Genomic DNA, 25,887 nt, shown 5'->3' with positions numbered 1-25,887 from the left:
AGCGGGTCACCTGGGGACAGTTCTGGGGACGGTTCTGGGGACGCTTTGCCGTCGGGACACGCGCGCTGGGGACGCCGCTGCAGGGCCGCCCTTCCGAGCCACTGCTGCGGTGACAGGGGTGAGTGTTTTAATTGCCTTTAGTACTTGGCTGTTGGTGCAGAAGCAGTTTCCAGATTGACTGATTCAGTAGTTCTTTTTCCTTTTTTTATTGAACGGTTGCTCAAGTAAAAGAGGGACCTGAACAATCTTTAGAGCCGAAAGGGGCAGCCTCGCCATGCAAAGAGGAGGAGTTACTGGTTTTATTATCATCGCTGTTATTGTTATAACACGGAGCACGGGCGGCTTCTCTCGGAAGCAGTCAGGTGCTAACAGCAATATACGGTTGGGTTCTTCTTTAGAAGGTCATAAATTAGCAACTTATTGTTCATCTTTAAAAAATGAATAAATAAATAAATAAATTTTAAAAAGAAAGAGAGTGTCACAAAATGCAAGAGCTCACAACAGAACAAGCGAAAATAATGAAAGCAAAAGACAAGGAATGCAGAAGAAAGCCCCGGTTCAATTTGGTTTGCAATCAATGCAGTTTGGAAGCATCATTTATAAAGGTATTTTGTATACCAAAGAAGGCACCACAGTATCTACAACACCAGATCCCGGGGCTGGGCTGGGGGCAGCAGCAGGTCCCCCAGCGCTTGTCCCCTGCGCCTCTCAACTTTTCCCTTTCGCGTTTGGTTTCGCTGTCTCTGCTGGTAAAGACACAACGACGACAGAAAGACAGATGTGAGAAGTGGCTAAGGGGTGCTGTTCTGATCCTGACACGTAACGGCTGGCGCGAGTTTGAAACAATCAGAGTGGGATGGTTGGGACAAACCCCCAGGGACAGGTGTCCCCCCCCGGCCCGCGCTCAGCGGCACCGCCCCCGTGCCATCCCTGTGCCATCCCCGTGCTGTCCCCGTGCCATCCCTGTGCCATCCCCGTGCTGTCCCCGTGCTGTCCCTGTGCCACCGGGGACAGCGGCGCCAACACCCCCGCCCGCGCTCAGAGTAAATACAGAGAAAGGTGTCTGGGGAGCGCTGTCTGTCGGCAAGAACAGCTGAACACAGGACAGGGGAAAAGGAAAACGGAAGAAAGAAAGAAAAGAAACATTTGAAATGGTGTGTTTACTAGTGTCAGTACATGGGATTCCTAGAGCATGACTCGTCCTTCTAGTTCACCTTGTCCTGGAATATGTACAGGTTATTTGTCGCTGCCACGGCAATGATATTCTCGGAGGGGTGCCAAGCTGTATGCAGGATCTTTTTGCTAAAGTCCAGACTGTCCACACTGATTTCGTCTTTCCTCCGCTTGCCGCCCACGCAGACCTTGCGGGGCTTGAGGATGGCGCGGGGTTTGCTGTTCTCCCGCGAGGCCTCCAGCGTCACGTCGCGCTTGGTGTTGCGGTCGAACATGCGGAAGAAGTTGTTGTAGGAGCCGGTCATGATGACGCTGCGAGGAGGGAGGAGGGACGGGTGACCGCGCAGCCTGGCCCGGGCACCACAGGACACGGGGCACAACCGGGACAGCGGGACCTCCAGTCCCGTCCTGCACCGAAAGGCTCCGGCTCGGCGAGTCCCCACGTCCCTCTCGTCCTGCCCCCAGGGAACGGGTCATCCCTGCGGGACAACCACGCGCACAGAGATCCGGCTTTACGGCAAAGACTGAGCCGGCCTGAACCCAACAGGCTCTGAACAGGCTGCCCAGGGCCCCGCTGGAGTCACCGTCCCCGGAGGGTTCAAGAGAGACGAGGTGCCCGGGGACAGGGTTGGGTAACAACTGTGATCTTAAAGGGGTTCTCCTACCAAAATGTTTCTATGATTCTGTGAATTACTTTCACACCTTTTTAGAGGCAAACTGAGTATCCAGATGCATAGAGATTTGGATTAGATTTGGAATTTGGGCTTTAGGCCCCATTGTGCCTCATTTACTCACTCTGATGGTTCAGAGGAAAACAAATGCAGCAATCCTGGCAGGTCAGCTGGTCTTGCACCACCCTGCCGCTGGTTTGGTGTGACTGTGAGGGATTGTTACCCCAGGTTTTGGCAATCTGGAGCCAAACGCATCCGCACCATGTGCTGGGTGTGGGTGAAACAGAGACAGGACCTGAACCCGCCTGGGAGAGCCAGGAGCCCACCCGGTGCTCGCGTGCGGGGGTCTGGGTGATCCCACTCTCCGGTGGCCGGGGAGGGGACAGCTCGGGGACACGGGGGGCAGAGCCGCGCCGCCGAACCGCTCACCTGTCGGAGCCGTTCCAGACGCACTCGAACTTGTCGAAGATGCAGTCGTTCTCATAGAGCGAGCAGAGCTTGCTCCGCAGGTAGTCGTGAACCTGCCGGCACGGAGGGACGGGTGAGGCCCCGCACTGGCCAGCACAGCCCAGCGGCGGCCGACACCAGCAAACACCGGTAAACACCGGCACCGCGGGCGCCCCGCTGTGCCCCGCTCACCTGGTAGGTCTCGATGGGCTGGTTCTCCATGTTCAGGTCCCACACCTTGACGGTGAGGTAGTCCCGGGTCATGATGTACCTGCCGCTGTGGCTGAATTTGACATCGGAGATTGAGGAGATGATCTCAGAAAAAAATGACCGGTTACTCGGGTCTTCGGGCTCTTCGAAAACTGCGGAGGAGGAAGGACAAGCGCCCGCGTCAGCCGCACGGGAGCTCCGGGCCAGGGACCGGGGGTGCCCCGCAGCCAAGGAGGCTCCGCCTGGGCTCTGGGGCCTCTGCTGGGCTTGACCCAGACCAGAAAATGTGTTTTAAGGACTTCACTTGCACAGCTGAAGCTCCTTTGTTTTTAACGCATGCAACCGTCAGAGACCAATCTATCACCAGCACCGCAGAGCCCAGAAGATTTAGAGCCTTGCCTGTCACCTCTCTCTCCAGAAATCAATGTGCAGCATAACTGAAAGTCAATGTAAATATTTTATAGCCACTGCAACCTACAGGTTTAATCTGATCAGTCTTTGAGTAAATCACAGTTTGAACCGTCTGAAGGAGACCGATGAAGTTCTAAATTAAATGTATTCACAAATTTGATTTCAAAGTAACATAACTGAGCACGTATGGCTTTAAAAAGCCACCAGGGAGATGCAGCAAGGGCAGCGCGGGGACCCCAGCCCGGGCTCCTCCTGCCGCCCCGCAGCAGCCCGCACCCAGCCCGTTCCCAGCGCGTCTGTGCAGCCCCGTCCCAGCGCTGGACGACCCGCCCGAGCTCGCGCATCCGCTCGGGTTCCCACCCCGCACCGAGCCCCGCGCTGCCCGCACACCCGAGCGCGGCAGAGACCACACCGCGAGCGCCAGTAAAAACCATCTCTCTACAATCAGAGGCAGCACTGCCCGCAGCAGGACCCAGCTGCGGGTCCTTTAATCACCAGCAGGAAATCTGGTAACATGGCAGGTGTTTTAAATAAGAAAAGCAACAGCAAGAAGAGGAACTGCAGATGTGAGGCAGTCTGGGCGAGCCTGAAAGCCGCAGGTCGTCTGCAGCCATCACGGCTGCTCTGATGGCCGCAGCGGTTCCGTCACGGCGTGCGAGCGCGTGTCAAGGCTGCAGGTGCTCAGTGTACAGGAGCAAGAGGAAAGTGCTGCTGATACTTCAGGAGCAGAAAACACTGAATTGCAGATCACCTGTTGAACAGGAAAGGCCTCAAAACGAAGCTGGGATGGCAGGAACCTCACATAAAACGGGAAAACAGAATTTAATAAGGGAAGCACAATAACCAGAGCTGGCCCCAGCAGCACACTGCATCTATCTAAATAAACCTGACTGGACATGCAGTGCTGTCCTCTGCATTTCTATTAAATATGGAGCGCCAGTAAATAAAAAATATGGACAGTTATTAAATGCCTCCGTTGGAGGATTCGCCTCCAAAAGCCAATGTTGCTTTTCATTTTGAACTTTGATGAACTGTCTCAATTTCCACTCACACATCTGCTGAACTGCAACTGACTGAGGCTGCTGCTTCCGAGGGACGGAGGGACATCACTGAGGGAATGTCACCGGCGTCACGGCGCCGGCACCGCCAGCCGGTGTGCTCGCCAAGGGCCGGAGGGACACAGCAGCGCCCAAAGGAAGGGAAATACTGGGGGCACTTCTGCTGCTGAAGTGCCAGGAAAACGAGTTCTGTTTGCTCCTTAGTTGCGCTCTGATCCTCAGCGGGGAGCTGCCTCGGTAGGACTGCGCGGCAGGGCCGGGAAACGCGAGAACAGAACGGCGCGCGGTGCTCGGGGGCTGGGAACCTGCCGCTCGGCATTTCCAGAGCTCCAGGCAGCAACTGAACGTTCCTCTCTCTGCACCCACTTTATTCCAGTTTAAAAGCGGTATCAGACTGCGCCTGCGGCTCCAAAGCAACAGCTGGTGTGTAAGTCCCTGTGGCCTCCAGGAAACCCCGCTCTGAAGCAGCTCTCCCTGTGTTCCAGCACGGACGGTGCCGCGGTCACCGTGCACGGACACGCAGCGACCCCGGGCCCCAGCTGCCAAAACGTCCCCGGGGGGTTTGTAATGTGCACCCAAAGACCTGGGGCTGGACCCTGGGGCAGCTGCTCCTCAGGGCCAGGCAGGACCACCCGGCGCGGGCAGGACCACGGCCCGGCACAGCCAGGGGATGGGCAAGGCGGCCGGGAGTCCTGAGCCCAGGCTGGTCTCTGCGCTCCCTTTTCTGGGCTCTTTTAACCCACGGGGCCGTCCCGCCGGCGGGTGTACTCACACTTGGCGTGGCGGTCGCAGAGCGCGGCGGTGCGCATGTCGCACAGCCGGATGGTGCCTTTGCTGCTGCTGTAGACGAAGGTGTTGCAGTGGTGCGGGTGGAACTCGGCGGCCGTGATCACCTCTGTCAGCTCCTCCATGTTAGCCGGTTTGATGTCCACGATGTCTGGCAGTGAGTCAAGGAGCTGCGCTTGCACCCTGGCTGAGCTCCCTCCGGCCATCTAAACCCCCTGCGGTGTTACCGAAGTTCAGCGCTCCTCGCCTGCTTCCCCAGACCTGCCCCACCTTGCAGCACCGCTCAGCACTCCCGCCTGTCACTGCCGAAATCCCCTCCAGCTGCCTGAATTTGTGACGTGCCCTGGGGGTTTCTCGGTAGGAATCACTACACCAGTACCTCCAAGGACTAGTGCCGGTTGTCATTGTTTCTGATGCAGCAGTTACAGGGTGACTGGCATGGCCCTGTTTGTACGACTGGCTGGCGGCCCGTCACCGCGCTGCAGGGCACAGCGGAGATTTCCTCTCTTCTTCCCCAAGGCATCTGTCTTCCCCATCACCCGCGGGCCCCACTCCCCCCCGCCCCACGCAGACCCTGCAGCAAACTTCAGGAATGTCACCAGCCGGGGGGCAGAGGCAGTGACACGGGGCTGAGCCCTGCGCTGGGGGAAGCGGCTCCGCACCGCGCTGAATGTGTCCGCCGGAGACAGCCCGGCAGCACGGGCAGAGCCAGAGGGCAGAGCCTCGGGGACGCCCCGGGGAGGGAGGTCAGACGTTCCCAGCCCGGCCCCGGGCAGCTCCTGCACCGAGGAACTGTGACGGGGACAGGGCACCTCGGGTACCGGCACAGAGACACAGACACGGCCCTGCCGCGTCCACACAGGTCCCCTCACCGCTCACCTTCACCGGGACCCGTCACCCTGTCCAGCTCCCTCATTCTCCAGCTCACCCTGCGCACCAAAGGATACTGAAACTTTGATTCGTGATTTCGAAGTTCCACAGGTTTATCCTCAGGTCATCCGCTGACATGTAGGTCTCGTAGTCGCTGTTGACGGAGATGGAGTTGATGTGGTAGGTGTGCGCATTGGCAAACACCCTCCTGGGGGTGGCCTCCACCATCAGGTCCATGGGCCGCAGCACGGGGACCTGCAGGGCGGGAGCAGAGCGTCAGCACCCAGGGACACAGTCCGGCTGTCCCACCGACCCCCGGCAGTGCCCAGCATGGCCATGGGGCAGCCTGGGCTGGCCGCCCCATCCCACCCTGCACCCTGTCCCCAGGGACCCAGCGCCCTCCCGAGCACGTGCGCAGTGGGACACGCAGACGCGGAGGCCCCTGACTCTGCACAGGGGCGCCCGCATGGGCAGTGCTGGGGGCGAGCGCCCAGCAAACCCGCCGTGACCGCCGCGGCAGCCACCGCTCCAGCCCTGGGCAAACCGCTCCCAAAGCCTCTGCCTCCTTTTGTTACCATTAACCAGAGTCTGAAGTTCCTGGAGCAGAAATACACGGCTTGAGAGAGCCAGGTCAGCACGGGCTCTTCTAACTTTTGCATTGCTCCTCAGTGAAGTGACACGGGGAAGAGATGAGAAGAGACAGGGAGAGGGAAGACACGGGGCTGGGACAGACGGAGGGAACAGGGGACACACATACGCCTTTGGATGAATCAGCATAACTCGTGAACACTGGGGGATGGAGAGATGCAGCAAGAACAGCGGCTGCAAGGAGCGGTGCGAGTAATAACTTCAGACAGAACGCTCTGGAGGCAACTTAATAACCCAGAAAGGTGTCAGTCTGCACTCCCGCTTGCCAGCGAGACATTCCCTGAAGCTACTTCATTACCGTGTATATTATCTGTGTGCTGCCTAAAGAGATTTCCCATGGCTGCAGAGGTGGGGACAGGAGTGTGACAGCCAGCTCGAGTGACACTAGAGCACAGGGACTGCCAGCTTGAAGCCTGAGCTTGATGTGACGAGCCTGCCTGCTAATTCAGCCTGACACCGCCAATGATGCATCGTTTGCCGCTGACGGACTCCGCGCAGCCACCCGGGGACACGGGCTCGCGCGCCGCTCAGGATCGCAGGGGCCGCGCCGGCACTCAGACTGTCGGAAACGCGACGGGTGTGCAGAGGGATGGTTCGGCAGCCGCACAGGCCTCGCCGGCACAAGCCCAGCAGAGGCTCCAGCAGAGGACGCGGCTCCGTGAGATGGTGCTCGCGGTCCAGCGCCAGCCTGTCCCCGCGGTGCCGCGGGAGCCGCGTCTGCGCCAGAGCCTGCGGGCGCCGCCACTGCCCGGCCTCTCGCGCACACAGCGCAGACCAGCGCTCCAGCCAACACAATTTTACAAACGTTACTTTCGAGCCAAAGTCTGGAACTTGGTCCGTCACCAGGTAAAACCCCACGAGAGGAGCTAACCTGGTCATTCGTGAGTATTTTGTTAATGTGGGACTTTTTATCTGCTAAAGCAGCGAGAATCTGCACTGGAATATAGAGAACAGCAAGTGTCCGTGCCCATTCTAACCATGTGCTGCAAGCTTGTCCTTAAGAGTATCAACAATCAGCGTGTAAAGCTGAAAGCATCACCAGTTTGAGGCCGGAGCAGGCGGCAGGCGCCGGCAGCGCCCGCGGGCTCGGGACGTCGCCCACGGGAGCGGCGCCTGCGGCAGCAGGAAATCCCGTGGCTGGCTGGCGGCAGCGCCGTGGAATCCTCAGCGTACACAGCCCCGCTCCCGCACCCCCGCAACCTGCAGGGCAGGCTCTGGTATTATATATACCCATTATTAAAGGGTAATTCAGTGTAACAAACCGCATCAAGTACATAGAAAGGCTGTCAAGTAAAATAAACCTCTAATAGATTAAATTACTTTCTGTTTTCAGGAAGGGGGAGGGCATGACAGTCATTTTTCATTTAAAACAAAATATGTCTTAATTTTTCTCTCTGCCTTCAGCAGGCACCCCCTGCAGAACAGCCAGTCCCGCTCATTCCGAGCGCACGTTACCTCTCCCCGCCTGGCGAAGGCTGCTCCTCCCTGAGTCACAGAGGCACTAACCCCTCGGGCTGTGACACCCATGGGGCTGCAGGACGGCGGAGCCGGCACATCCCAGCCCGCTCCCACCGCCGGGGCTGCGGCTCCTCCGGCTCCTCCCGCTCCCGCCGGCGCCGGACACCGCGCAGGAACACGAGTCGGTACATGGGAAAATGACTCCGGCCTCAGCTCCAGGATGGTGCGGTCACTAAACCTCCCACCAGCACCAGCCAACAGGTGCGGGTCTGAGCTGCCCGTCACTGGGACCGAGCGGCGACACAAACCCCAGCACAGCCCCACAGGACTCGACCATCTCACGGGACACAGTGAAGGCCAAAATTCCTAAAGGCTGTGACCACAACGGGGCCGGCTCAGAAGAGACAGAACAGAGCAGACAAAGGAAGCAGCAACAACACCGCACCCATCCTGCACCCGCACCGGGACAGGACCTGGACAGGATTTTTTTGTTTGTAACTGAGAATTTGTCCAGTTATTACACGCCAGGATTACTTTCACCATCTGTACCTCCATTCTGAAATAAGTTTGCAGAAACCCCAAAGAACAAACATTTTTCTTATCTGAAGTTAAAAACCCTGAACTGTTCATGCTGATCTCATTGGAAGTACATTCCCTTAGAGACGTGAGTGTTTGAAAAGGTATCTCGTATTTCTCCCCCTGCAAAAGTGTGTAGAAGCGCGGCCATGTTACCAAACTCCGAGCCAAAGGAATCCAAACCTGTCTGATAACCCTGCCCAGCACGCTGTTTTTACGGGGTGTCTGGACACAGACACCAGCAGTGCAAAAAAATATTGGAAAGGTCAGTTCTGGTCATCGCATTTCAAGGCTGCTCAGCCGGGGCTGCCAGCACAGGTCTCCAGCACCACCTGTACCTGCTGCCGGTACCCGCCGCCTGTCCCCGCCACTGGAGATCCCCAGGCACAGGGTGAGCTCTGATTGAATGAACAGGGCACACGCGCCTTGGGCCTGAGCTCACTCTTTATATGCGAATTAAATATCACAAACAGCTGTCCGCCGGGCCCAGGGCGGCACCGCAGAAGAGCAGATCTGCCGGCACCGCTGGCCCGGTGCCACGAGCTGCCGCGGCACAGCCACGGGTGCCCAGCGGCCGGGCGCCGCCTCCGCGCGCCGCCCCAGCCAGGCCTCCCCACTGCGCGCTGGGACAGACGCACTCCTGGGGCACAGGGGCTTTACTGGGGTCTGTGCATCCAAACCCCTCGCCATAAACGGAAAACATAGCCTTAGGTGTTTACAGGAGATTTGGGAGGTCAGTTTTAATCTCCTTAGGCTGAGAGGAAAACTCATTTAGAGAAAGTACCCCTGCTCCGAAGCAGGTGCAATCACAAATGCACTAAGCAGAGCTCATTAACCGCCTCCTCGCCAGGACGGGCACGCCAGGCGTGCAGCAGCAGCACCGCGGCACCCCACTCGAGCCAAACCACGGCTCCTCGCGGCACCCCACGCAAGCCAAAGCGCGGCTCCTCGTGGCACCCCACATGAACCAAACTGTGGCTCCTCGCGGCACCCCACACGAGCCAAACTGTGGCTCCTTGCGGCACCCCACACGAACCCAACCGCGGCTCCTCACGGCACCACACATGAACCAAACCGTGGCTCCTGGCGGCACACCTGCCTGGAGCCGGCGCAGCCTGGGCACCGCGCCGCAGCACTCCCTCCTCCACCCCGCATCCACACACCAGCCAAAGCGTCATATCCGAGACCAGGAGCAGTCCCTGCACCCCGACACCCCCCCGCCACGTACCGAGGGCATTACCAGTAACACCGCACGCAGGTGACACTGGTGGCGATTTTCATCCAAGTCCCTGAAGAGAAAGGCTCCTTGCAGCCTCGGTGTCCCGACACTCACCCGTAGCACGGTGATCATGGAGGGGTCTCGGAGACGGCCGTCCTCATCCTTGAGGTTGTATCCCTCGGGTCGCTTGTCCCGCTCGCTGACCTTCCACAGCTTCACAGTCTTATCTGGGGGCAGGAGAGAGGAGAGCTCAGGCTGGCTGCAGCCCCACGTGCCGGCTGCTCTGTGACAGGGACAGCCCTGCTGTGTCCCCACCCGCAACCTGCTGGAAGCGGTTACAGAAAATGTACCTGTCACCACAGCACTTTACCCCCAAAGCCCCGGTTTTCCTGTTCCTGCCAGACAGCTGTGGGGACGGTTATTCCAGATGAAAGGAGATGGTTGGACAACAGAACAGAACTATTGCATTAATGGAGAACTAACAGGAGAAGTGATTTCCCAGGGTTCGGAGCCCCAGAGGTCATGCCCTGAACGTTGGCGTTCGATATACTGAGTGACGCGGCCGAGTGACCGCGGAGGTGACGAGGTGCTGGCAGCAGGACGGGGCGGCGGGGGAGGCCACGCCAGCGCTGCACCCCACCCCGTCTGCTCCTCCGCGCCCACGCGCGTGCCACTCGCTCGTGCACACGCGGGGACACCACCGCTTCCCCACAGCCGCTCCCACAGAGCGCCAGCCACAGCAGACTCCCACACAAGACTTCTCCTACACTTCCCAGCTCATTCGGCAGTTATCCTGGGCTCACCAGTTACTTGCAAGACTAACTTCCAAATTATCTTAGCGTCTAGTAATTGGAAAAGTGTTAAATGCCAAGGATGCACCAGCTCTCCCAGTTCCATCCCCACCACCTGCTCCATTTCTCCTCCTCTTTGATCCTTGTGCTGCAAACACCCCTTGGCCGCCCCTGCTGACCCCAACACCACCAGCCCCTTCGGAAACACGGACAGAGGGACAGGGACAGCCGCGGTGGCTCCAGCTGGTGTCACCCTGCAGGTGCCGGGCTCCGGTCGCAGTGCCTGAGCGGGCAGCCGGCGCTGGGAGCTCCGCACAGATTTACAGCCCGCCGGGCGCATCGAGGCGCTTCCAGCGCGGCCGATGCCGAAGCGCGGCTGCAAGCGTGCGGCAGAGCTCCGGGCGGGCTCCTGCGGCGGGCACCCGGCACCGCGGGGACACGCTGCCCCGGAGCTCCCGCGGAGGGGACACAGCCCGGGACTCGCTCCCGTGTCACCCTGAGCCTCCCAGCCACACACCCCAGAGCCCGAGCCAGCCCCGCGGCTGCCCCATGGCCCTCCGGGGCAGGGAACAGCCCCAGAACAGGCGGGTTTACTCTGAACAACCGTGTTTTCTTTCCTCTCTGCTGGCAGAGACTCTGTCAGTAGTTTATCGTCACTTCTACCAGGTTTCATACACAACCGCATCATTCATCTTCATTTTCTCCTTTACACGGCAGTTCCAATAGAGTGCCATTAATTTTCTTTCTATTAACCTGCTTTACTTCAGGGGATTTCTATATCTAATGTTAGTATAACAGTAAGAACAAAAAGAAGCAGCATAACACAGGAGTATTTCTAAAAGAATAATTTTGCTAACCTGCTAGCATATGAAGCATCATCCCAAATGGAAAGATAATATCCCTGTTAATCAAAAAACTATTTAAAAACTCAATTAACAGAGCATTATGCGCTATAATTAATCTTCATTGCATTTCAATGATTATCCCCCCAAATGAGTTTAATAAGTCTTTGAATTTTATTACAATGATCAATAGAGTCAATTCTATAACACAAAGTAAGTTGGTTATGGAAGAATATTAGACCCCTCCTTTTCCCCTGAAGTAATTAAGTCACATCCATCTTAAGGTCCCTTTCATCCCAAGTAATATTCCTGGATCCTCCTGGCATTTATCTGAACACAACATGAACTGCTGAGCTGAACACGGCGGAAACTGAAACAAACCAGCTGCGTTTTTTCTTGAGGGAAAAAAACAAAAAAAAAAGAGTTCCCAAGATCAAAAAACCCCCAAACAACTAAAAGGTGTCAGCGGGGAAGGGGAAAGGCCGCCCGCCCTTTCAGGGAACAGGAGCTGTGGAACAAGGAGACGAGGAGGGAGCCGGTGCGTGGGAAGGGAGCTCTGCAGCCAGGCTGTCCGGGCTCCGCTCCCGCGACACCCGCGTTGTCCCGGACAGCTGTTTGCAGATGTTTCTCCCAAAAGAACAGGCCAGAGGAGCCCCGTCTGGCTGCCGTAGCCACGTACCGTTGGTGGAGAGCAGGAAATAGGCTGCGTTCTGCTGCGGGAGCCATCGGATCTTGTTGATCTTCTCCTCGATCTCCAGGCTCTTCAGGTAATCGAACTCCGGCTCGTGGCTCTGGAAGGTGCTGTAGACATTGTACTCTCCCCTGCGATGGGGCTGGTTTTTGCTCTGCAGGAGGGGAACAGGAGGAGAACATCTGCTGTGGGCTCCGGGGTTCTCTGCTGTTTGTCACGGGACGGTGAGCACCTGGGCACGGGGACGCTGCAGGCCTGAGAGCCGAGGCACGGCTCTGCGGCACCGCGGCTGCTGCCCGCCGCGTGCGCCACGGGAACGGAGCGGGCAGGGAGCGGGAACGGAGCGGGAATGGAGCGGGAATGGAGCGGGAACGGAGCAGGCAGGGAGCGGGAATGGAGCGGGAATGGAGCGGGCAGGGAGCGGGCAGGGAGCGGGCAGGGAGCGGGAAGGGAGCGGGCAGGGAGCGGGCAGAGAGCGGGAATGGAACAGGAACGGAGCGGGAAGGGAGTGGGAACAGAACGGGAATGGAGCGGTCAGGAGAGGGAAGGGGGCGGGCAGGGAGCCCACCGCAGCAGCTGTCCCCGGCGAACGGCTGGGACCAGGCACCAGCAACCAGCCCCGGAGGAGCCGCTGGCAACACAGCACGGGGTCAGCAGCGATTGCCCACAGGGGCACAAATATAAACCCAGACTCCAGCACCCAGAGCTGGGCTGAGGCTGCAGCCTCCAGAGCCCCCAGGGCCCGAGTATCTGCAAATGCGGAGCGCTGAACCACCCAGCACCAGCCCCTGGACGGGGCTGGGGTCGTTAAATGAAAACTATTGTAGAGATGAATTTCCCGCATGCCAACGATGCATTTGGGCAGTGATGCCCCACTTGTCCCCTGGGCGCCAGACTGCTCCAGAGCAGGAGCCGATGGGATACACCTGCTGGGACGCCGGGAAGCTTACAGTTCAAGAGAAGCAGTAGAATTATAAAAAGAGAGAGAAATGAGAAATGAAATACTGCTGGAATGATTGATGAAGCATCTATGCGTGTAACCTTTAACCGATCGGTTCTCTCCAGCGTATATAGAAATAATTTTGAGGCTATAAATTTGAGGAAAATTTAAAACTGTTATCGGACCGTGACATTTTTCATGGCCAAGCCTGACTCATCCCACTCCATCATCAGCAAACACCCACAGGGGAGGACGGCTCCTGCCGGCTCGGACCGCGCAACGCTGCGTGTGCCGCACCCGACCAGCTCACCGGGATGGCAGCGGCACCGTGCCCGACCAGCTCACCGGGATGGTTTTGGCAATGGTGGGGAATGTCCCGGGCCAGTGCTGCAGGAGGCTGGGCAGACTGTGACCTCAAACAGTTTGTTAACATCTCCCAAGGTGAAGCATTTCAGAAAAGAAACACGATGGATCCATCCGTTGAGGCTTTCTGGCCATTTTGGTGGTGTGAGGAGGTTTTGGGTGGTGTTGGCAATGGGATGGACAGCCCGGCACGCTCAGATGTGCCGGCCCCATCCAAGTCACCCGGGTGCAGGGAGCTGCAGCAAAACCACAGCAAAACCACGCAGGAAAGGTAATGTGTTTTTGGAGCATGTTTTACAAGATTAAACCTCATCCTGCTTATGTTAACAGTCGCTTTTCAGTTTGGAGTCTGCCAGGAACAACCTGAGGTTAGGACTGACACAGACAGATTAGGGAACAGCAGGAAGCTTCTCTTAAAAGGATAAAAGGGACATTTTGCATTCACCGGCACTTACCTCCTGCTCACGTTGAAATATCACAACACGGCCCCCCTTGTCCCCTGTTGCTAGTAATTCTCCAGTGTGGTTGAATTCTACTGTAGAAATGATGTCAGCTGCAAAGAAGACAAAGACAATTTAGGGAGCTGCAGACAGGCTTTCACAGGCATCTGGAAAGCACCATTCCCGTCCAGCGCACGCCGTGTCAGCCCTTCAGCCCCCCGGGATCTCCGTAAAAACCTCCTTTTTTCTGTTGCCTGTAATAAAAATGGCCACAGTATTTCGGACCCTGGCGGTCAGGAACCAAGACCTGCTCGGTGCTCCTGCCCCCGCGCCCCCCTGCACCCCGATGGCCGAACTCAGGGTGTTTCCATCTCAGCTGGGCCCAACGCAGCCCAGGGACTGCCGATGGCACAGGACAGCACAGCATGGCACGGCACGGCACGGCACGGGACAGCACGGCTCATCACAGGATGGCACGGGACAGCACGGCACGCTCCCTTCACACCCTGGGGAGCTGCCTCACCACTTTGGATGACACAACCAGTTCCCAGGAACCAGGAGCATCCGGTGCCACCCGGTGCCTCCCGATGGTGCCCACACGAGGGGTTTCATCCCCCTTGGAGGAGGGAGCGGGCAGCCCAAGACACCTTTGTGCTCCCCACCGGAGCCAGGGCAGCCAGGGTGACCACAGCACCTTTGACAGTTTTCTCTGGCTGTTGCTGAATCTCCCATTGTCTACCAAGGTACATTAAAGTGATGCCTTTCAACCCTCTGTCACCCCAAAATCCACCATGCCCATGCCGCTCCCCATCCCCACAAACCAAAGTGCCATCACCAGGAGGCAAAACCCCTGAGCAGCAACCGGCGCTCGGCTGCAGTTACGGGCAGAAGCGAGGAAATGCTTACAGACCCATAACCTGTAAATGCTTTAATCTGCAGTGTTTGCCCTTGAGGCAAAGGAAGCAGGAGAGCTGCTACTGATTGGATTTATTGGCCTATTTTTAGAAGAATGTCGGAGGTTAATTCCACAGCAATTACTGCCCAACTGCTGTCCCCCGCTGCCGGGAGCACAACCCTGCGCCAGCACCGAGCTGGGGACGCACCAACGCGGGCTCAGGACCCAGCGCTGGGTGCAAGGCTGACTTTGCAATGAACGGGGCTCAGCTGTGACCACGCCAGCTCCTTCCCGCCACGCTGGCTGAGGGATCTGCAGTTCTGTCCCCTCACTTCTGCAGTCCAGCTGCCCCACCAGCTGCGCAGCCCGGGTCGGGCAGAGCCCGGTGCGGCCGGGGACACGGGCTGCGCGCTCCGCCGCGGCTCTGCCTCTCGGCTGGTTTGAACCACTGCTTAAATACCGTTCCCTTTTTGCAGCTAGGAAAACAGGTCCTGGAAGGTTTTGAGGTGGTTTGTATTCTGGTTTCCCTTAGGCAACGTAATCTACACGTACTTCTTGGTTGCTTCAGTTCTTGCACACTCATTAAAACCTCTTTTAACAGATCACATCTCTGCCGACAGGTTTACATCCATGAATGCATCAGATAACGCAATGCACAGCCTCTGCCTTCTGGATCCCCACTGCGCACCCAGCACGGGCTGGGCGGCCGGGCTCCGTCTGTGCAGCCGCGTCCCCCGTCGGTGCAGCCGCGTCCCCCATTGGTGCAGCCCCGTCCCCCGTCGGTGCAGCCCCGTCCCCCGTCGGTGCAGCCGCGTCCCCCATTGGTGCAGCCCCGTCCCCCGTCGGTGCAGCCCCGTCCCCCGTGCTGTGTGCCCGGCGCTTCCCTCCTGCGCTGAGACACGACCCAACCTGCAGCCACGTTACTCGGGTCTGATGGAACAAAGCAATGAGCAGCCTGGACACGTGGTTGATGCTGCTGTTCAACAAGCGTCTACTATGGAACACAAACCCCTCTCACAGCCACCTCGGTCTTTAACCCAGGATTTGCCCAGCTGGTGGGCTGGAGTGGCAAGGACCCCTGCAGCGTCCTGCACGAGGGAAACTTTTGCAAAGAGGCTGCACTGAAGTAGAACCTCAGAAATTAAATTAGTAAAATATAAGTGAACAGCACATCCACCTGATACGGTTCTTTCCCACAATCGCCACAGTCAGTGAATGTCTGCCAAAGGGCAGGACAGCAATTTTAAACACCTGTTTCAGGTGGGCAAGGAACACCCAGACAGGGCAAATCCCACCCCTGCTGCTACCAACCCCCCAGACTTCGAGGACCCTGCAGAATCAGAAACCAATTTGCAATTTCAAGGAAAGTACATTGGGTTTGACAAATATAAGAAAAAACACATCCCCAAAAAGTCAAGCCAAAAGCCATCTCCTATTCTCGCGGGTAACTGCGGCCCAGCTGCAGGCAGCTGGCACGGCCACGAACACGCTCGAGCGCTGAGGAGCCTGGCGTTTGGAACCAAGCCTGGCTCTGCAGCCTGGGCTGAGCGCCACTCCCCGCAGGGCTGTGGGTCCCCGCAGGGCTGTGGGTCCCCGCAGGGCTGTGGGTTCCCGCAGCGGGTGGCCTCCACGTCAGGGAGCGTCGCTGTGATGTCCTGGGTGCCAGCAGGTGTCACACAGCAGGCGTCACACAGCAGGCGTGGGGACAGACCAGGGACAGGAGCTGCTGCAGCGGCCGAGGAACTGCAGAGGCCATGGCCAGGCAGGGCCCACACGCACCTCACACCAGGCACGCTTTTTCCTTCTAAAATTACTCAGTTGAAAATGTATCTCGTTTGCACTATTTAATCTTCTCCATTGCCAGCTGCTGGTTTTAGGTCATTCAATTTTCAATGAATTAAAAATAACCTTCTGTGCTGCAGCGAGACTTCTTCAGACAGCGCCTGCTGCTGACGGCACCACCATGTCAGCAGAGCAGGGAGACACCGGGAACGGGCACCGCCGGATCCGCCACCGACCGGCACCTGGTGCTGCCCCCACGGGGACAGGGATGCGGGTCCACAGACCCTCCCAGACCCACAGCTCGGTCGCGCCCACCCTCAGGATTTCAGACAAGGGTAACAACAGAGCCCAGCTAACAACACACTTTCATACCTTAAAAAACCCAGCAATTAAAAATACCCTCTTGTGAGCAGAAGTATTCAACCCAACCCAAAACCTGGCGCCGTGGATGGGAGCATCACCCGGGCAGTGTGGGCCCGCTGTGCCCCTGCTCCCCGAGGTCTGCGGGCAGGACCAGCAGCCCGGAGCACACCCGCGGGGTGACCCGGGGAGGTGACATCAGGAGCACAGCGACACCCCATCCTGCTCCCGACAAACCGGGCATGCAGGTCAGGGGCTGCTGTCTGCTCACCCCCACCCACCGCACCAGAGAGACAACAGCGTGATTATTGACTAAAATTCACATGTATTCGCATTGAAATGATCAATAATTTACACCCATTTCACCTGAGGTTCCCACAGCAGTTTTGGGACACCAGAAAGGAAAAAAGCTCCTCTCTTTTTGCTTTTTCATTTCCTTCACCACCTCCTACAAGCTCAGTGCCCCGAATGTGGGAATTTAGAGAAAACAGTTTCCATGGAGACCCTCCCCTCCGCCAGCACCTGCTGTCCTCCCTTCCTTTGGCATCCGTGCTCCTGCACGCTTTCATGCTAAAAATATTGAAGACAGGATTTGATTTGCACCATAGCATTATAGTTTTATCAGAAAAACAGGAACTGTACAATCCGCACAGCCCTCCCTCCCGGCGCGGAGGGAAGACGCTCTGCGAGAAACGGGAACACACTGGGAGCTCGGGAAGGAGCAGCATGAAGGACCCGATCCTGGGCACCCCTGTGGCTGCTCCCATGGGACTGGTCTCCTCTGGCGCTCAGACCAGGATCAGGAGCTGCGCAGGTGCCACCATCACCCAGCTCCTCCCGCAGGTCCCACGGGCAGCTCTGCCTTCCGCTGGCAGCCCCCAGCTCTGCCTGCCCGGGCTGCCCCAGCTCACGGCACCGAGCGCCTGGCGGTGCGGAGGGGCCACCGCAGCTCGGCCCCGATGACCCATTCCTCTACTGTCTGTATAAATCACTTGGCGGATGGCACCTCACACAAAGCCTCCAGCTCTGCAGACAATAATAAATGGGGAAGCACCATAAATAACAGCAAACCAGGCTGCCAAACGAAGAAGGATTTAGACCACACAAATCCCAGGCTATGAGCTGTCGAATCCAGTTTAATGCTGATAAGGGTGAGATAATAGCTCACGGTAAACACGTTTCTCCTCCCGCCGGGTCAGCCCCTCGAGCAGAGCGAGGGCAGAGGGGGTTTACTGGGCGACGGGGATGCTGCTCCCACGCGGGAACGTAACGAGGGGCTGCACGGCGACCCCGCGCCAGCGGCCGCGGCGGCACAACGGACAGGATGCTGACGGGTGTGCTCACTGGAGAACAGAACCTGCATCTGAAACCATTCGGGTGGATGAAGAAAGCACAAGGAGGTCATGAAAACTTGAAGGGCTGAGGCACGGAAATGAAGGACACAGCCACGTCTGGCAATGGGAGAGCGGGACCACGAGCCCATCCACAGGCTCCGCAGGGTCTCGGGGTGGGTGAAGCACCGTCTGCTCATCCCACCGTCCTGTGACAGGGGACCCCGAGCTCAGAAAGGGGCTTTGAGGAGGATGCAAACCCACGTTCCCACTGAATAACTCAGCACCATTGTCAGGCCCCCGAGGAGCACTCCTGGCTCCAAACACCAGTGACACCCTGTGAGTCTTCTCTTGCTCAGGAAACTGTGAGACTCTTTGCATTCCACTGCTTAAGAGAGTTCCCTTGGGTTTCCCTTTCTGTCTGCCTCTCTTAAAAAAAATATATAAATAAAAAGAGCAGGGGTTTCCAATAACTCTAAAATGCACACGCTGTCACCGGTGAGGAATCCACACTGCATGTCGAGCTTTAAATGCAGACGTGCAGAGTTTGAAGAGGAGTCACGAAAATACCAACATGCAAGCTTGAACACTGCAAGGCATTTTAAAAGCAACCACAACCTGCTCTTGCTTTTGCAAGTTCAGATTTACTAAAGAAAAAAAGAAAACAAAACAAATCCAATGCAACCAGATGCCAGTCTCAATGCCAACAGGCCAGCCGTGTCCCCGTCACCGGTGCCGACCGCTCAGGACACGGCAAACGCTCCTGGGCCAGCCCCTCCGGCTCCGCGCCAGCAAACAGCCGAGCGCTGTCCCGGCCGCCGCAGGGACCGTTACAGGCTCATCTCCTCCGGGACAGCCAGGGCACCGCGAAACGCTGCCCACGACATGTCCCCGCGGGAGCAGGACCCGGCCCGTGCCCAGCGCGGCGGCAGAGCCACAGCCCACGGTCTGCACCCCGGCAGGCAGCGAACGGCTGATCTGACTCCTGAACACGGCCTTCTTCCCTTCCAGGGACAAAGTGTTAGCGAGGAAGCAAAACAGGACTTCAGGGCCCCTTGGCTACACAGAAGATGGGCTACGGAGGACAGGACAGGGCTAGGGAGCTGGAAGGGGACAGGGACAAGCCACCCGAGTCCCACCCGAACAGGTAAAGTGCGATTCCCAGGGTGACGCGGGGCTGAGCTGGGCCATCCATCCTCCCCCAAACTGTGGTCCGGCGCGGGGGGAGCGGATGGGAAGAGCACAGCAGAGGTTAAACTGGGATCTAATAGCATGCAAAATCGCACGTGATGGATCTGCATTGATTTTTCCCTGCTGAGCCGAATGATAGCCTGGCAAACAGAAATCAATTCCGCTGCATTAAGCCCAGTAAGGATCTGGTATCATCAGCAAAATGCCCTGAAACGCCATTGCTCGCCAACACCGCGTAGCACAGCCCGGCACAGCCAGACGGGCCTGGGCTGCAGCACAGAGGGAGGAAACGCTTTTTGGAAGCACACCACGACTGAGCAGCTCCATCACTGCGGAACAGCCCAGGCCGTCCTCTGCCCCACCACAGGCCCTTGTCACAACAACGAGGTGCTGCGGAGCCAGCAGCAGCTGCCACTCTGCCCAAAATGCAACAGCTCTCCCAGACTCCAGTGCTATAAACACTGCCACATTCAAAATTCCTCTGCCCTTGTTACAGCAAAGGATAATTTCAGCCCCCGCCACAGCCTCTCCCCAGGTGCCTGACCCGAGTCCCGCTGTCCTGCGAGCCACGAACTCAACACGCGTGCAGGCGCTGCCGAGGCAAACCAGCAAAACCTATTGATCTTTTAAAAATCTGAATTAGAAGTACCCAAATGTCAGCTGGGAAAAATCTGGAAGCAGCAAGGCTTCCTCTCACGTGCAGCAGCTGCTTTCTGCTTATGACCAAATTTTGTTATCATCTCGCACTGACGCCATTCTCTGTCCCGTCATTGCGCTTTGGTGCCCCTGGAAGGAGCGCCTGAGAACACAGGCGGCACCACACACAGCGCCACACGCAGCGCCACACACAGCGCCACACACAGCGCCACTGCAGAGATTCCTCCCGGTACAGCGGGAATGGAGCCGGCAAAGAGGGAACCAGCACCCTCCCCAGGAGCAGCTGAGCCCTCCCTGCACCACCTGCCCCCGAGGGGAGCGACCAGGGACGCCACAGCCCCCAGGGAGGGCTGGCAGCTGAAACATGTGCTTCGTATCCTAATTCTTTATTTAGGGGAAAGCAAACACACCAAAGCTATGTACAGACAGTCCCTGGCATGTGTTGCATAGATTTGAATTTAATCAGCTAAAGATGGCTTAATCCAACATCTGGGGCTGTATCAAGCAGGAAGGCATCACAACAGGATGTATTTTACACTGGGCTCGAGCAGCTGCAGCCCAGCGGTGCCGGGCGATGCCACCCGAGGTACCGGGCTGCACCCGCTCCCTCGAAGCCACCCACACCCGGCCAACGGGACAAGCCCCGTTAACATCCGCCACCACAGCGCCACACTGAGAGCATCTCTCCTGCACCTCAGTCAACACCATCACCTGTGGGTCCTTGTGCTTGTCCTGCAGCCCACGTCCCCTCCCCAGGAGGTGACATGGCCCATAGGCACCCACTGCCACCATCCCCAGCGGCTCTGGGGACCGGTGCTGTGCCAGGTCCCCCCTCAGGACATGCCCCGTTCCCTCTGCCGCCCCCGCACACCGGGTGCTCAGGCTCTGCAACAACCCCCACGGCTGCACCGCCCAGGGGCACAGACCCCGCACTAACCAGGGAAAGCGTGACAGAGCCCCTGCACGGGCCAGTCCCCAGCACACATTCTGTCTGCTCCATTTAGAACTCATCATGAACTACATTTTCTGCCTACTTTAACATTTCTTCCAACGGAAGCTGCATGTCTGTGCCATCACTTTCAATCTGCCCCTGGAACAGCTTGTCTCAAGACATTTTCCATGCAGTATTTTAATTAAACTTTCTTTCTTTCAATTTAGTGTTGGGTTCATTAAGTGATGTCCTGAGCCACTGAAATGAATTGCTCAGAAATAATTTGTGCAGCAGGGAAAGGAGGAGATTACAGCTATAAACAAGTCCATCTCTTGAACTCTGCATGTTTTGCTGACATCGGGCCGCAGCGTTTGTCCGTTCCTGGACCCAGTAGCACTCAGCATCATTTGGTGTCATGGTTGAGAAACGCAAGGGGCACTGGGCTCTGCAGAGTCCTGCCCGTCTCAGTGTGACACGGGCAGGGACGAGCGCCGGCTCTGCCGGCCCGCGCGCCGGGCGCAGAGCAGCGGGTGCCGGGCACAGAGCAGCGGGTGCCGGGCACAGAGCAGCGGGTGCCGGGCGCCCCGCGATCCATCGGAGAGCTGGGAAGTGAGAGAAAGTGAAAAATACTCGGTTTACAAACCGCAAATGTAAATAACAAGTATTTCTTTTTGAAACTGATCGGGAGTTTCACCGGGCCATGCTGCTCATCTCCTGACTTAGATTAGGATCTAATACATTGCTGGAATACCTTTCTGCCACCAGTGATAAATCACTACTCAATCTGCGCCTGATCACGTCATGGTCACGCTATTTTTAGAATCTGCTAGGTTGTGATAACAAGAATTCATCTTTAACATGGGAGAACCAATGTCTTTAAGGTTAAAGATGTCCACGGTTGGATCCTGGCTGGGCTGCTGCTCATCACCAGCGTCTGCAAGCAGTGTCTGCAGTGAGCACCCAAGGACCCTCAGTGACCCACGACAAGAGGGACCTGCTGATCACCCTCCGGCGAAGCCTCTGCATCAGCACAGGCTAGGCTGCTCATTTTTACCGAGTTAGGTGTGCAGACACCAGGACTGCAGCGAGCCGAGCGGTCAGTCTCCTTGGGAGCGCTCTGGAGCTCAGCACGTTCCCCCACTTTTCTACTGACAGACCCCACAAAACTTCCTGGGGTTGTGGTCAGGACAGGGGTGCGCGCGGGTCACTCTGCTCCAGACCGTCCCCAGCCAAGCCCGGGTCCATGTGCGTCCCAGACCCCCCAGCACCAACGCGCCGCGTCCATTCTGCGGGTGACGGTTCTGAGCAGCCCCCTCGCACGTGGAAGATGCTGGAGGCACCCGGTCCCCCACACCGCCACCAATCCAACCCCCGCCCCTTGCTTTTCAGTTTTAATTACTTGTTCTACCATGGATTTCGTCCTCTTGGAAGGAAAATTTATTTGGATTTATTTTAATCTACCTTAGTGGAAACAGGCAGACAAACCCTGCTTATTATCAGAAAGTAAACTCCGGAATGTAAGAAGCTTCCAAATGGAAGCACGGACATTCATTAGATCCAATGAAAATCCTTTCCCGGTCAGATGGGATTTAATTAAGTTGATTCTGACAGGGAATTAAAGGTCCTTGCTGGAGCTCTGTTCCTGGTGCCGGGGCTGTATCACTGAAGCTAAACGCGGCGCTTCCCCAGGCAGTGTCACAACAAAATACTTCGGACAAAATTGTCAGACTGAGATAATCCTGACATTGTTCACGTGCCACAGTGCGGGAACCACAGTCAGAGCTGAACCTGGTTGTTCCTAGTGAGGTCTTATAACACAGTAACAGAGCAGAATCAACTGGAGTGCGTGGAAAATTGATTTGTTTACTTTAAAACTAGTGACAAATACAGAGACAAATACAGAAAATGATCCTGGTACGTGATCGGGCCGGGCACTGCACAGATAATACATCATTCCCCAAGAGTCAGAGCCTCTTCACAACACAGGTGGAGAACTCCTTTTGCACGCCTGGTTTGAAGAGAGAGCGCTCTGGTGAGCAGCTGGACCCCAGCGCACACGCACGGGCCCGGGGCGGCACCGCGAGCACCGCGACCCCAGCCCCGGGCACCGGGTGTGCCAGGCAGCGGCACGCGGAGCAGACCCCAACCCTGACCCAGCTCACCCAGCTCTGGGGACGCCGGCACCGCTGCCAGCCCAGCCCGGCCCCTCCGAGCCCGCAGGGCCCCGTAGCGCTAACGAACCTGGGACGATCTCTGCCACACAGAGGGACCTGCACCACGAGAGCCGCACACACCCACCGCAGTGGGACACTTCAGCGTCCGGACGCGGCACTCGACATTGGTTCATGCCAGGAGGCAGGAACAACAGTTCCTGGTGACTGATGAGACACTGTCACTGCAGCATCCTCCTTCCAGGGGTTTGCTGCCGGTCGGCACAGCCTGCGTGCGGCAGAACCGCTGCTGCAGGCTCCCGCCACGGCAGCGGCCGGAGAGCTGGGCAGCCCACGGGCGCTTTAATGCTCCGCAGGAACGCTCTGGGCAGGTCGGAGGCGGCCGCTGTGCTGTCCCCGTGCGAGGTGACACGGTGCTGCAGCCCGAGGGCAGGGACAAGGAGCAGCGTCACTCCCCAAACGGCCATCGCAGCAAAAGCAGCTGCGGCACCCCCGGGCTGACGCGGTCCCTCACCCCAGTGCCAGGCCGGGTCACGATGCACATTTTACCAGTTGTGCTGGGAAGCTGCTCCCCGCTGTAACGCAAATCTGGGGATTACTCCATTCCAAATGGAAAACGCGAACCGCACGGCAGGTTGAGAGCACGTTTGGGCTGCTTTCAGAAGGGGAAAAAGTTAAAATACTAATTAACCTCAGTTGTTGGAAGAATGCCCTGCAGAAACATGACTCAGAATGGGTCACAAATCATAAAATAATAATAATAAAAAAGCCACAATGCTCTGGGGACATTAAGCGATTACAGAGAGTTGTTATTTGGCTGATTTTCACACTTCATTAGCATATACATAATTTAACAAGTGAACGTGCTGAGGGCTGGCAAGACATAAGAGCCACTTTCTTGAAACAGGAACTGTAAATTGGGATGGCCACAGCTAAGATTGGTTTGGGGTTTTTAATCATGATGGAAAAGCAACAGACGTAAAATCCAGGCCTTCAAGAGAAGGCGCTGCTGCTCGGGGCCCACACGGGGCCGCCGCTCGGGGCCCACACGGAGCCGCTCTGCACAGGCTGCCTCACCCAGGGCACCCAGGTCGGTGCTCGTGAGCTCCAGGCACCCGCCAGCATCTTATTTTCCTTTTCCACTTTACAGCTGAACAGCCCAGCCCTGGTTCATTAACACCTATTTTCAATCCTCTCCAGAGTGCCCCGCCTTACCAAACCCGTTCTTTGGGGTTCAGGTTCAGTTTCTCTGCCTTTGATCCACTAATTGGCTAACCAACTCTGATTCCTTCTATGCTGCTTCCACATGCAAATTCACCCCTTCTCTGCCTGATTTGTCCCACCTTTCTAGCCGGGACCTCTCCAGGTCCCCTGCTCCCCCAGCAGCGGGACAGCTCCCGCCCAGTCCAAGAGGGCAGGGAAGGGCTTTGCATGAGGCGCATGGCGGGCCGGGGACGCAGCGGCAGCCCGGGGAGCAGCCGCGGCCGACGCACGGGGCCTGGGCTGTGCCAGCCCTGCTCACGGAGCCACAGAGCCGCCCCAGGGCAGCGGGCAAGCGGCTCCGCCAGCTGCGGCACCGCGCCCAGGGCCACAGCGCCATGGGCAAGTACAGCAGCTCCCCGGACAAGCTGCCCACAGGGTGTCCGAGCAAGCGGGGTTCCCACCCCAGGGGCTCCCACAGCACCCAAGCAAGGCGGCACGGGCACAGTGACACGGGACATTCGGCACAGGAGACCTGCAGGCTCATGAGAGAAGGACGTTCAAATGGTGGAGAGATAAGGCTTCTCCAAAAAAAAATCTGCTCCTTTCCGCCTGCAATCTGTGGCAGCCACATTTCCAACAACCGTTCCAGACTGTAATTTCTCCATATTTTAACAGATGTTCTGTTTATGAAACTGCAAAAGGATTTAGGACTTATGAATAATGTCATGAGGTCTGGGAGATGTTTCTTTATATGATTAACTGACCACAGGCCATTTGTTTTACAACAAAGAAGCTCAATGATCCATGCACACAGATTTATTCAGACCCTATTGTAATGGCTGACGTCTCCCTAGTACCCTTCGTTAGCATCCACACAAGGATGGGAGGGATGCGGATCACAAGAGCAAGTCCGCATGGCTGCTGTGACAGCCCATGGGCCAGGGCAGAGCCCACTGCAGGAAACCCAGGTCACGCCGAGCGGAGCCGCGCAGCCCGCAAGCCGGGCTCCCGAGGAGGCGGGACGGCGACGCCTCGCTGGCGGGACATCCCTCGCACGCTGCTTGCGGGGCATCTTCACAGAACCATACCATGTCCTGAGCTGGAAGGGACCCACAAGGATCACCAAGTTCAACTCCTGTCCCTGCCCCAGACCACCTCACAGCTCACACCGTGTCGGAGGCCGCTGCCTAGTCGCTTTTTGCACATTTCACCCACACTTCTGATTTCAGATACAATATTTGCTGCAAAGACAACTGGGCAGTCTCTCCGCCACCCCAGCACCTGCTCAATGGGACTGTCCCCAGCCCCGCGGCCAGCACGGCCTGTCCCCACCATGCCCAGCACACCTGCGGCAGCTCCATCTCTGCTAACGAGCTGCAGGAGCAACGAGCACCCCCGAGCGACGGGCAGCCCCCCAAACAGAAAGGGAGGCAAAAGCCGACCGTTGAGCTACGAGTCCCTGAGGAGAACAGTATCTTTGTAGTGCTGTAGTGCAAGTAAGCTGGGGGACGCAAGGGACAGTCTTGTCACACCAGAACACTCCCCGACGTTGTCTGCAGCTGAAACGCTGCTGCACCGAGGAGCGGGCGAGCACCCGCAAGTGGATCTCACTCTAAATGAAAGTGGAACTGACAAATGTGCCTGAATTGTCCAAATTAAACAGCTGACTGAGAGTACCTGGCGTCATCCAGGTAACACATATTTGCTTTCCATAAGCACTTGGCTTTGACTGGTTCCAGGAACAGCAAATGTTAATGCCTGTTGGAAAGGTT

At 57.4% G+C, this 25,887-nt stretch overlaps 1 protein-coding gene across 5 annotated transcripts in view; it reads right to left on the bottom strand.

Moving 5' to 3' along the window:
* Nucleotides 1–190: 190 nt before the first annotated feature.
* The window catches only part of PPP2R2B (protein phosphatase 2 regulatory subunit Bbeta), a 64,344-nt gene continuing 38,647 nt past the window's right edge, over nt 191–25,887 (bottom strand). For all 5 annotated transcript variants that reach the window (XM_065029368.1, XM_065029369.1, XM_013370406.3 and 2 more), the window contains 8 exons: nt 13,610–13,707; nt 11,840–12,005; nt 9,642–9,754; nt 5,704–5,881; nt 4,743–4,907; nt 2,484–2,653; nt 2,274–2,365; nt 191–1,485 (listed from right to left, as the gene is read on the bottom strand). In XM_065029368.1, the coding sequence (XP_064885440.1) occupies nt 1,206–1,485; nt 2,274–2,365; nt 2,484–2,653; nt 4,743–4,907; nt 5,704–5,881; nt 9,642–9,754; nt 11,840–12,005; nt 13,610–13,707 (1,262 nt within the window). In that variant the 3' untranslated portion in view covers nt 191–1,205. The remainder of the gene's footprint in view (nt 1,486–2,273; nt 2,366–2,483; nt 2,654–4,742; nt 4,908–5,703; nt 5,882–9,641; nt 9,755–11,839; nt 12,006–13,609; nt 13,708–25,887) is intronic.

The sequence above is a fragment of the Columba livia genome, chromosome 14, assembly GCF_036013475.1.
Source record: "Columba livia isolate bColLiv1 breed racing homer chromosome 14, bColLiv1.pat.W.v2, whole genome shotgun sequence".
Lineage (NCBI taxonomy): Eukaryota > Metazoa > Chordata > Aves > Columbiformes > Columbidae > Columba > Columba livia.
The sequence above is the reverse complement of the archived record's forward strand: the minus strand, read 5'-3'. Positions and strand labels throughout refer to the sequence as shown.